This window comes from Schistocerca serialis, chromosome 4 (assembly GCF_023864345.2).
Source record: "Schistocerca serialis cubense isolate TAMUIC-IGC-003099 chromosome 4, iqSchSeri2.2, whole genome shotgun sequence".
In the NCBI taxonomy this organism is placed as follows: domain Eukaryota; kingdom Metazoa; phylum Arthropoda; class Insecta; order Orthoptera; family Acrididae; genus Schistocerca; species Schistocerca serialis.
The window spans coordinates 361,668,113-361,681,554 of record NC_064641.1 but is presented as its reverse complement, the minus strand read 5'-3'; the positions used below and the strand labels follow the sequence as shown (position 1 = coordinate 361,681,554).

The 13,442-nt window shown below is 36.4% G+C and overlaps 1 protein-coding gene across 2 annotated transcripts in view; it reads right to left on the bottom strand.

Moving 5' to 3' along the window:
- LOC126474163 (tumor protein p63-regulated gene 1-like protein) overlaps positions 1-12,516 on the bottom strand; it is a 110,028-nt gene extending 97,512 nt beyond the window's left edge. For both annotated transcript variants that reach the window (XM_050101620.1, XM_050101621.1), the window contains exons 1-3: positions 12,189-12,516; positions 3,310-3,520; positions 1,840-2,016 (exon numbers count right to left, since the gene is read on the bottom strand). In XM_050101620.1, the coding sequence (XP_049957577.1) occupies positions 1,840-2,016; positions 3,310-3,520; positions 12,189-12,441 (641 nt within the window). In that variant the 5' untranslated portion in view covers positions 12,442-12,516. The remainder of the gene's footprint in view (positions 1-1,839; positions 2,017-3,309; positions 3,521-12,188) is intronic.
- Between the last annotated feature and the right edge of the window lie 926 nt (positions 12,517-13,442).

Sequence of the window (13,442 nt, the reverse complement as noted above, 5' to 3'; positions counted from 1 at the left end):
CGACCGTAGCGGTCTCGCGGTTCCAGACTGTAGTGCCTAGAACCACATGGCCACTCCGGCCAGCACACTTTCAGAAACATCACACAAATGTGCCAGTAAAATTTGTAATAACGACGTAAATGTCTGATCTTATGGGCTCAAAATTCTTCTAGATGGTCGTCCTCAAAGAGTTGATTTTTTAAATGAGAATCATTCGCTTTGTGATTTAAGAAATTCATCGTACAATCTCACACATAGTTCGTCTTGCGTAAAAGGAAATTTACTTTGAAAGTAATACTTTTTGAACCACCATTCGCAATATTTGCCCGTGACTTGCTAGAAATTGGTTTGTTTCAGCAGTTACCAGAGAGTGCCAGATAACAGGCGTCACTGCGCCTGCGCAGCTACGATGACGCAGGAAGCCCGCATGTTCGTACGTGTAAAACAATGAAAGATCATACATTATGTCATAAAAGAAACAAGACATCAAAACATACTTCAAGAGCATTGGAATTTCGTGAACCATACTAAAATGCATAATTCGCCTTAATGTGCACAATTGTGTGTCCAGATTCGGATGTAAATTTTCTTGAGTTCCAGTACTGCATTATCTCATGTTTGGTTCTTTATTATGGCATAATGCCATACGAGCTAGAAGATGGAAAACATGCACTTGAAATGCAGTGAACAGTTGAAACTAGCCAACAGTGTGAAATTAAACACTTCGTTTCAAATAAACTGACTGCCTCAGCACAAAAGACTAATAAAAGCCTAATCTCTTTAGCAAACCGACAAAAATAACTTCATTGTTCTGCAAGGCGATTAATGCTTGACTGCCCGAAAGGTGGAAATAAAACCAGAAACTAACAACATATTTTAGTCTTCCGTAATTATGCGAACATATTTTAATTCATCTGGTAGTCCCCAGCTACAGAAATTAGTTTTGTTTTCATTTAATGTGAGAGCAATAAACGAAGAGGAAACAGCAAAATCACTAAACATAAACACAGGTCACGTGGAGACTACCCACCTCCCCACTACAACTCAGACTGTTCTGTGCATAAGCCCTGGATCTATGATATTTCCAAACCGGGACAATACTAGATAGTGGCACCCAGCCACACTTCTGTAGCCAGAAGCGGGAGAAGGTACTACTCAGATGCGACTCAACTGCGCATGCGCAAGAGCTCGCCCGCAACTGCTCAAATGAATCTAATGAAAAAACAGCTGTTACATCACGCTCATCGGAGGCAATTTGTTGTTAGGAAGCACTGCATATTCTTCCCAAAGCCTTTGACACACTTGGGTTGTCAGATGCTTGTATGAGCACTGTGTTTTGTTGTTATATATGGTGCATTTCCTTTGCGACTTAAGTTTGATTTTCTTTTTTTTCTTTCTCTCGTTCATGTTTTGTTGTTGCAGTATTATTCTGCAGAAGCGGGATACAGTAATATCCTTCGTTAGAGTATTGGTTATTACCAGTCAAAATCACAAAAATTTAACTGGTAACTAAACAATGAAAAATTCCTGGAATTCTAAAAAATTCCCGGGTTTTTCCCAGTTTTCTCCTGTAAAAAAAAATTCCCGGGTTTTTCCCGGATCTCCTGGGTCGTATACACCCTGAAAACATCAGTCTTGTTAATCACCCTGAGGTGTTCGTGACATGCTAGATTTTAGAATCACAGATTCCTTCATCTGTCATAAAAGGAAAAGGGGTTTCAAGAAAACAATGTTAAACAAGTATTAAAAAGGAATAATCATACAAATATTCACTCCCAGGAGAGATATAATAAGACTTAACTCTAGTCTCATTTGTGACGCATCTTAGTTAATCAAATCAACTCAATCTTTAATACTCACGGAACAAGAGATCCTGGTGGATAGATAAGATCGCCGATAACAAGAGTATCAAGAAGATCTAGAGGAACTTTGCGGTATTCTAGCTGTTTCAGGGCAATAAAGTCATATTTTATAGTGGTTAATGTAGCACTTGAAAGAAGAACTAGTCTCTCTTTCTCATTATCCCAAAAACTTATCCTGTGGAAAAAAAACCAGAGTAAAAAAATAATGGTATTATAATAAATCACAAAAAACATACGAGGGGAAACCATTTATTACTAGCAATATTACACTCTGTAGTAATGCAGGATTCAGCAGACTCTTAAGTCATTGAACCATAAATTTGTTATTCACACAGAACAGAGCACAAGGAAAAACGATGCACACAACCGATATAGGAGGTAAGTTCGAATTCTTTCCCTTCTTAAACATGCACATGAAACAGAAAAATGTCTCCCCTTCTTATCTCACTTCCATTTTACTCAGAGTCCTCCCCCCTCCCCATTCCCCTACAATTACATTGCACACAGTAATAAAATAGCACATATGAAATACTTTATCACTGCTGTTCATAGATAACTTTTTGTTTTGATATTTCTGGCTCACATGACCCAGTCGTACAATTACATTTATCCACAATGGTTTTGATACAGACGAATGTGCTCCATCTTATCATAACACTATGTCTATACATAAAAGGAAATGTCCTGACTGACTGACTGACTGACTGACTCACCAATGCACAGCCAAAACTGCTGAGGAAAGAAACTTGAAATTTGGAGAGGGTGTTGATCTTCTACTGGTAGGCATCATTTACGAAGAGATTTTTCAAAATTCCATCCCTAAGGGGGTGAAACAGTGGACGAAAAGATTTCTGAAAATATGTTGCTATTAAGGTAATTTTGAAGCTAAACTACAAAAATTGGTATTTAGTTTCTTGGTCAGAAATAAAAAAAAAAAATGTGGTTCAGGAGTTTAGGAAATTGAATCACTTATTAAAGAATTAATAAAGCATTTTAAAGTTACATCTATGAAAACTGGTATTTGACTTCTTGGCAAAAAATGTTTCAGTGTTTTTGCAAATTCAGCCCCTAAGTGGGTGAAATAATGGCTGAAAATTTTTAAGAATTTATTTCATTGCATTGCAACATTTTTAAAGCTGAATCAGTGAAAATTGGTACTTGGCTTTTTGTTTCAAAATAAAGAAATATGTGTTAGAAGATGAAAGTTTCTATGAAAATATCACAAGAACTCAAAAGACAGAATTAACAGTGACTCCAGCTATCAGAATCGCTTTTTGGTCAGAAGTAAATTTGGAAAAGGCCATGCTTCTATGGCCTAAATTAGCATGAAATGTTTAGAACTCCTTGCAATTTGTAAACAACATAAAAATTTAATTAAAGGAAAACAAAACAAAAAATCTATACAGACCATACAGTCTACACAAGCAAAGCAGCAGGTGCTAAGCTAGTATGTTATATAAATACTTACTCTGTCATAAGCCAAGATCCAATAAATTCTCCATCTTTTTCTGGAACTAGTATTTTTTCAACACATTCCTTTACTGCATTTTCTACTATGCCATCCCTATATGTAAAATAATCTTTGGCATTATCATGTTCCAGAGCACTATTCTGGCAAATTGCATCACTTTGCACAGCAGAACCTTCTTTTGAATGAGATTTCTTCAGATGTTCTGAAACTGGTAAATAATGTACTGTTATCATATGGCTCATCACATAATGAGCCTTGCAAAGAATCAAGGCATGGTACATTACATTATTGCTATTACCATTACGAGCAATTTGTTCAGAGTCAAATTATTACATTTAGCTGAAGAACCATTGTCAGAAGAAGCAAAATTGGAAGTTTACATCTCGAACATTGTCTTTATAATACACTCATACACAGCACACCATACTAAAGTTTCATACATATGATAACAGAACAAGCAAAATCTAAATTAAGCTAACTGATCAAAACCAACAACCAACAGAAATTCACAGCAGTAAACGTTGAAGCTCTAGGTTTCTGAACAGGTTTTCTTCTACTTTGCAAATAGAGAGAGATCAGTTAGGAAAGAAACTTAATTGGCAGGAAGATTAAATACTTTTTACATCAATTTTTGTCTTCTGTACTCTGTGGGCAATTTAAAAAATGTGTACTTTCCTTTTTAAAGGTCTTTAGCTTCTACTACTTTTTCCACTAAAGCCATAGCCCAAAATTTCCAATTTCTTTCTTTTGTAGATCCATTATGATTCAACGTCCTGTCAGCAATGAAATTATTTTACCCACAAGGAAAAAATTTTTCCCTCTGACAGTGAAGTGTTTTCTACATTCAAAGAAAATTTATTTTAGGTAAATGTATTTTAGGTAAATGCTGACCTCTGTTTTATGGCGACTTATATCCAAATGTTTGAACTTAAAAAGTTAGTAAATACTATGGTTGTCATAACCTGTGCAGTACACTCAAAACATATTCCACAAATTTATTTAAAGTGGGAATGTGGGGCCTGGTAAAGCCTTGGAAAGAAATTGAATCTCTACATGTATTAATTTCCATAAAGTATGAAAAACATTAGCCATGCCCTTAACCACAAGTATGTGGCCATATCAGTCATTTTCAGCAGCACTAATGACAAAGAACAGCCGAAATTCCTAAAAATGAACAAAGCTGCAGGGTATGATTAAATTACTACCAGATCCTTTGCAGATTTAGTCCCATTTTCAAGCATTATATGGAATTGTGTCCAGTAGTTGTAAGAAAGTACAGGTCGCAGCTGTCTACAAACTGGATGGCAGAAGTGATTCACTAAACTACCACCCAATATCTCCATCATTCACCTGCTGTAGAATCTTATAACATATTCTGAGTTGTATGAGAACAAAGTTTTTCATGATGCCACTGTTGTAAAATACATTCTCAGACTTCTTGCTGCATCAATCCAGGGTGAAACCTCGATCTTTTGACGATATCCACCATCATCATTTTCAGCAACAACCGATTGTCAAAACTGCTGCTGTTGTGGTCTTATAAAGCCCAAAGATGGCTTCTAATTGGTCAGTAGTTACATCATGCTGTCAACGTCTGTGCTTGCGGCACCATTGCTCCCACAGTAACGCAAACATTGTGATGAATATCTGTGGATTTACTCTGCGTCGAGAGCTCACTTCCACGCACTGCTAAGACTATATCTGCTGTCATGGCTGAAGGTTTTCTCACACATTCTTAATTCTTTAGAATCTTCAATTATATAATTCCTCTATGTGCGATCCCAGTACACAAATTATTTCGTCAAAACAGTATTTTATGTTTGTTTGCGAGGCTGTGCTCAGCAACTGCATGTTTTCCAGCTCACAATTTTTAATATGCTGTTGATGTTCTGCATAGCGGTCAGATGCAGTAGGATGGACTGACTGATGTAATTGTTTCTGCATTCACGTGGGATGTTGTAAATTCCAGGAATCCTGAAGCTGAGCCTGTCCTTAACAGGGTGTAGCATCTGCTTTATCTTCTTAGCAGGACAGAAAACAGATCTGATGCCTCATCTTCCCAGGACCCTGCATATTTTGCTGGCTGTAATGCCGCAGAAGAGAGGGGATGCAGTCGGTGGCTCATCACTTGAATGTTTAACTTTTCATATTTCCTTTTCTTGGTGAATGCTGACTTGATATCACATGACCCGTAGTCATTCTTCTGGAACTTCAGATGACTGATTTTGGAATTCAAGCAGTCTTTATCAGAAATGGTTTTTGCTGTGTGTACCAGTGCATTTTAAGCCGCTCTCTTCTTTACTGGATGAGGTTCATCAAGCACGTGCATATCAATTCCCACCATGCCCGGCGGCCAACTGTGCAGTTTGTACATTCTAACATAAACCGTTCACAAGTTATGATGATTTTATTTTATTTTATATAGTTCAATAATTGTCACCCTGTTACACATGCTACATTTAAATGGAATGCAGTACACACTCAGCTTTAAGAGGTCTTTATCATCCTTAACAGTACAAAGAAGACTTTCTGTTTTAGTTAATAACAGCAAAATACAATGGATGCAATGTTTCTGTATCAGTCTACTGATCTTCCTGGAGTTTATACCAGCACAAGGCAGACAAACAACTCTTGGCATTACTATCTCTTTTTCTCTCTCAGCTCCTTCTGCAGGCATAGTCTATCTTGACCACATGACTGTAATGTCTTTCTAATTTGTTGATCTGAGTATCTATTCCTTTAGAATACTGCTCATAGGTGTTGTTGTTCTTTGGTGATGCTTTTATTGTTCGAGAGCATTCCAGCTCTATGGACTCTATTCCCATCAACCATAGATATCTCTCTCTCTCTCTCTCTCTCTCTCTCTCTCTCTCTCTCTCTCTCTCTCTCTCTCTCTCTCCCCCCCCCCCCCCCCCCCCTAATTCTACTTCATTTACTCTGCTTTGAATGATTTGTCTTTCTTGGAACATTAGCCTTGAAATTTTATTTACTCATCTGTTTTAATTTTATTTTGAATTTCATGGAATTATGATGTGAAGCTATCACTAGGACTGGGAGAGTTCAAAGACCAAAGACAGGTTTTCAATGCATTACTATTATCCTAAGTGCTTTCTAATACAAACCAAGCTTTTATGTATTGCCTGTTGGCTTCTGTCACAGGGTCATCAGCCTACATTTGTTTATTGATTTCCCTGATGCTTTTCCAGAGCAAGAGGCTGTTACAGACGAAGATTCACAAAGTGCTCAGACATTAGTATGACAGTTACATATAATATCAGGCCATGGGCTCGATTTTAGGCCACCACCAGCAATGCCAGCCACTCATACCAGTGAAACGTGAGGAAAATTGTTAAGTACAGAGGATACTTTTACAGCTTCATACTTTGTGGAAATCAAGACCTATTTCTTTCGTACACCATTTCTTTTGCATACGTTTCACAGTTTCGTAGTTTATCACACCTAATGCGGAATACTATCTACACAATTTACAAGTAGTTTGAACAATTTAGGATGCATTAGTATTTATAGAAAGAAACAATAACTGAAAAAGTGATGCACGTGGTTTTCTAAAATATTTCTTCAAATTCAGGTACCTTTTAATCGAATAATTTTTACCAGACATGTACGATATGTTGACCGAAATGCTAATGTATTTACTTTGATGCAGTAATTACACAAACCAGAGTAAAAATTATTATATGTTACATTTTAACTTTTAGAATATTAAAAAAGCAAATAAATTTGCAAAAGTAAATAAATAAATAAAATAGTTCAACACTTTATAGATAAGTGTACCTAAATTTTGAAAAGCACTACTTCAGGAAAATTTTGAATTAAAATTTCAGTCATATTAAAAGGTTTTTATTAATTTCCAGGATTCTGGAAGGCATGACATCAGCGACTGTGTGGTTTACCAAATTATACAATAAATTGCAAAAAACCATCTAAGTTGCATTATTAATTTTCTTTATTGAATATTAGTTTTGAGCCCTAAGCTCATTATCAAATCATCCACTAAGTTATGCAATACTATCCATTATGACAGCCACATGACTGCTCATTTTAGTTAAACATATCATCATGAAGTTATGCATGACTCAACACATTAGGTGAATGAAGTTCAATCCAGCATCACTTTACACAATGATGTGTTCAATTAAAATGAGCAGTCATGTGGCTGTCATAATGGATAGTATTGCATAGCTTAGTGGATGATTTGATAACGAGCTTAGGGCTGAAAACTAGTCATCAATGAAGAAAATTAATACTGCAATTTCAATTTCTTTGCTAGTTATTGTATAATTTCGTATTAAAATGTGCCTCAGAACACAACTGAAGCACGGTCTTCAATCTGCTGCATGTCTTCATCTTCCAGCTTTTTCTAGGAATTCTTTTTTTTCTTGTTGTGCCATTTGTGAATGTAAATTAATTATGTTTATATCAACATATCTCAGCAAAAAAAACTGCTAGTTCTTTTTGCTGTACCTAATCAAAACTGACTAAACACAATGTTTGTGTTATATACGTTTTTCATCTACGGCTTTATTTATATTACTTAGTTTACAAGGACACTGTGTTTAAAACCTTTATACAATGTCCTAAGTGTAAGCTAAATAGTATAAACAAAAATATGTACATATTATAGACCACATTATATTCCATGCAAAGAATAAAGATGAAATGCATATGACATAAAAATTGTGTTTTATTCAGTTGCGATCAGAATGTTCCAAAGTAACAATTAACAACGTACCACAAAATTATATGCAACGGATGACAGGACTACAAAAATTGAAGAAATTATACTGCCTAGTAGCAGAATTCTACATATCATTATGTGGGGGTATTGTAATGTACTTTCATACCGGTATTCAGTTACTGTTTACTAAATCATCATCTTTCATAAAAGAAGTAGCAAAACGTAAACAATGTAATAGTGTACATTGCCTGAACCTAACTGAATGACAAACTAGTAGAAAGAGTTAAGGGTGAAAGACAAGAAGTGCCACTGCTGACACAAAAATTTGATCGTCCCTCAAGAACTGATACTTTAGTTCGGAAATACGGAAGCGGCCGATCCCGCCCGTCCGCTTTGACCCATGACGTCACAAATATGGCGGAAATGACCATAAACCACGATTCCAATATGGCGCATATAAAGTCGGTTCGTACACATTATGAGGACGAAAATACATCAAAAAAACAAACACACACACTTTCCACAAAAAGCCTAATGACACTAACGGGACAAGCGCAGGAAATGGGGTGTTTTTGGGTGGGGGCAAACTAAATATAAACAAATTTAGACACCCACCAATATACACACACACAAAAAAAAAGAACGGCATCACAAAACTCCCCAAATACCACTAACCACAATATCATCTCGAATCGGACACTTCCCTTGACCTATATAGCTCAACAGCAGCTCCCGATCCCATAAATTAGGATCAAACACTTCCCTTGGCCTATATAGCTCAAAAACATCTCCCAATACCAATATCAACATACACAGCCACACATTGGGATCAAACACTTCCCTTGACCTGCGCACTGTTAATTTTATCCGTCATATCCATTCCTGCAGAAAAACAACAACCGATTAATTTTACAAAAATTACCACACGATGTACAGTGAGCAACACTACATTAACCTTCACACAAAATCATTAACTCACTGAAATGAAGTCCACTGCAAACACAGCCGACACTCGAACAATTCTGGATAATGAGCAAAAGCAAACTGAGCCCATTACACCACACAAACAAAAACCCTGCACATACCACCAGAGAGCACAACAAACCAAAACAGGATGACATCTACAAACACGCCACACTCACAAACCAAACTCCGCGCCATCATGACGTCACACATGACAGCACCCTTACGTCACGGGTCAAAGCCAACGCGTGGGATCGGACACTTCTGTCGACCCCTTTAGTTCTCCTCAGTAGTATGGACTGCTTTGTTTTTTGTTAGTACCCTTGAATTTTCTTTTATTGAATTTCTTGATGTGTGGCATTATTAATATTTATTGCACACTAATGGACATCTAGATTCACAAAAATCTGTAGTACTTTGGCAGCAAACTTTCAAAGGACATAAACAAAGCACTTCACCAACACAAAAAATCAATAAGAGCAAAGCTGATCATTTACAGATTCTTTAAACTATCTGTGTTACTAACACAAACAATACATCCCAAACAGAAACACTGCAAGCAAAAATTTTCCAAGTGTTTTGTGGAATGCTAATGGTTTGTAATAATTTAGGTAATGGCAGTGGGAGGGCAGCAAGGAAGCACATATGGCCATGAGTTTAAAATACAGCGGCTATTTGTCATTCTAAACAAAGTAATAAAAAATCAAATTTTCCATCATTAAAAAGTGCCCTGCATCCTTCAACAAATCCTCGAGACAGACACCAAATGGCAAGTCATCAACAAGTGGTCACAAAAACCTCAAGAATTTGGAGCATTTAGCTTATTTTATTATTTCAGTTATGAAATTCAATACTAACTGTAAACAATGTTGAATATAAAGGACATAAAAGGATAGAATAAAAAGTAAAGTCAATGGAAGACAGAATATAAAAATAGGCCGACATATACGAGCTACAGGAACTATAGAGGAAAAAGATGGATGAATGTCATATCATGTAAGAGAACATCAGTGAGCATTTATCAGGGTACTGATAGAAAAATCAGGAAAGTTATCAATAGTGTAACTGAAGCACAAGCACATAAGTAGAGCAGTAAGGTCTTCAATACTAGGCTGCAAAAGCCATACTATTTTACAAGGATAAAATATTCGTCTAGATCTAATAAAAAAAAAAAAAAAAAACATTTAAAATTACAAGAAGACTTACACTCAGGAAGCAAAATTCCAGTTCTGCCAACAGATACTTTTTAAAAAAAGCATAGAATGCATGTTTGACCATTAGATGCTTTCTTATTTAAAACCCAAATAAGACAGGCTTCAGTCACAGACCATCTTCACAGTTTAGGGTTAAAACTGACAGACCAGTAATGCTCTGTTTAGCCTACACATGTTATTTATGTGTTTGCCTTTAAAGCCCTGTGTGATATACGGGAATTCATGCCGTGCTCTACATATTTGACATGACCAGTATTCAAGTTTTAACCCTACTCTGTGAAAATGGCCTGTGACTGAAACCAGTTGACATTGGGTTTTAAATGAAAAAGCAGCTTATGGTCAAACATGCATTTTATGCATCACTTGATACCTTCCAAAAATGTTTGAAAAAATTATTCCTAGCTTTCGGAACTGTTAGTTGCTTCATCAGGCAGGAAAGAGGGATAGGTTTCAGAAGTTTTCTTGGCTGTGGTAGCAACAGATGTGTGGTATAATGTAGAAATATGATGTTTAGTTTAGCTTGGTAGGTGACAATTTGGTTGTAAGGTAATGAAGACTATGAATCTGAAATTGAAATAAAAGGCTGCAGTAACAGATTGTTCTACAGCATATCCTAATGTCAATAGGCAATAATTAATGCATTTTTCAGTGTGAAAATTAAACTTGATTGATAAAATCAGAAAATCTGTATTACATAAAAGACAAATCTCTGATGAGTATTTTGGTTCATATTATGTGCAGATATCATATATCAGTAACAAAAATTGCAAGGGGTGGGACTGCACAACTCTTACCCATATCAATACCTACATAACAATGGAGCCCTGTTACATTTGTTCCACTACACCTGTCCATTCCTTTGAATAATACTTACTTTGAGAATTTTGACATACTGCCTGTTAGCTCTCTTTTGGGTTTATTGTCCAACATTTGTTTTACCTTTTTTTCTGACATTTTGCCTGCATGAATGGCTGGCTTTGTCAAAGCTTTGCTCTTCATTGCTGGCAGTACACAAAGCCCCAAAAATACCTACCACTCGTGGTGGCATCAAGCATCAGCCAAAGAATCTGAGACAGAAGCCTACAGGCAATATGTTAACAAGGGGTCAATAAAGTCTGGTCCATTTTGAGAATTTTGATGAAGAATTATGCACGTTTTCCTTACCATTGACTGATAACTTCATAGAATTTTCTAAAAGCATACAATTGTTCCTGCTAGCCATATAAACTGCTTCTACGAATGGTAATTTTCTTACAGCGTATTAACAAGGTTTGACAAGTATTCAGCTTTCCGGCAGCAAAAAAACTCCACGAGATTCCGTCCTAGAATGCGTAATCACCAGATTAATATGTTTACAGCCAAGTGGATATTATTGTGTTTCATGGTAAACTCTCTTCCCCCCCCCCCCCCCTCCCCAATCTCCAATGTTTATGAGCCATGTGCCTGACTGCAAACTTCACATAATTTCAACAGCAACTGTAGTATTCATCTCACACAATTCTTAGACACTGGAGAAAAACTACTTGCTGTCATAGTTGCATGTTGGCTGTCATATATCCCTTCGTCAAAAATTTTGAACAACAAAACCTGAGCACCAAGTTATCTGTCTTTGACGCTATAAATAATAACACAGAAGAAATATGACCAAGTGAAACCAAAGGTGGGAAGAAAGAAAGAATGTTAACATCCCGACAATGAAGGCATTTGAGTCAGGGCTGAGAAGGAAATTAAGTCTACCTAGATAATTAGGAAACCGAAATACGTTAAATATGTGGTAATTTTCCATCTCACTGTGGTAAGGACGAATTGATAACAGTGAATGTTTAATAACAGACATCAATCTTTAACTTCAGTACTGTTCCACGACTATACCTATGACAGCATAAACAAATAAAGTGATACAGATGCTACATTTAAGACTGTATATATTGCGCGCGTCAGCTGAGCTGAAATAGTTAATAGCTAACTGAAAGTAAGCATAGAAGTGCTATTAAACTCACTTTTCCTTGGTATTGACGTTATTGGGGATATAACATCTGTGCCGCTTGAAATTGCTGGCTTTAGATCACCACTTTCTTTATTAGCCCTGTTTTGCTCATTTCCCGTGTCAGGAGACAATGACAGCTTTGCAACTGAATCACTGTCTCCCTGACTACTTGGACTTCTACTTTGGTCAGCATCGTGCTGTATCTGCAGCGTTACACCTCGAAAATCAACATTTGGTCCATCTTCTAATAACTGTTCTTCGTTCATCTCCACGCAAAACCTGACTAACAACAATCATACGCCAAAGCAGTGATAGTCAACAAACCAACTCCCCACGTCATGATTTTATCGTCTGCCGCAAAGAACTTCTGTCACAATCGGCAGATGTGCTAATACTGAAGTTGCGTCTTGTGACTCGAGGAGGTTGGAATCTAACCAGTTGTTGGGAATATGTAAACAAAATGTATCTTCGTATTAAATATGTGAGCTTCCGAAAGGTTGAAAAAACTTTTACTTTTAAAAATCACTGGGAATCTGGGAGACGAGACGATGTATTTCAGAAAGTTTATCGGTTTCATGCTTAACTTTTAATTCTTATTAACGAAGCAGCATCTTGACAACACCGTACCATAAAAGTAACTGTAGGAATTTACGATTTTGACGTACATTCGGAGGCAATATTTCGTTGACATTCTTGTATAATGTAATTATATTACCTCTGTAACAACGATAAAGAAGTAAGTTATTATCATGATTTACAATCTCTGGCGTTTGTTACGGAAAACATTATTATTGGTTGAATAGTAGCACAATTAACTGCCTAAATAATTCGTTGTGTTGGTCAGTAGTTGTATGTAATACAGTTATTTCTAGGTCTTTGATAACATTAGCGCAAGTCAGTCATGAAAAAGTCAACTTTAATTATAGTATGTTATCTGTTTACTTTTCACTGTGCCACACGACTAATAGTTAAAACTATTAACCCACGGTTGCTGAACAGATCAGTTAATAGGACATTCTATACAAAAAATCAGTTACTCCACATTGATTACGAAATACTTATGGAATACCATGGAAATACATCCGCAGTTGGTTTCATCTTTTCTGTGGAAAGTATATTAGCAAACAATGTCGTGCATCTGGAGGCAGTGCAGTTGGATTCTTTCACGGAATCAAAGCTGAGAATACAAGAGGTAAATGTTGAGAATTTGAGTGGAGTATACTGGTTTATAGGTTTCAAACACCCACTGTTGAATCGTCAGTCAGTT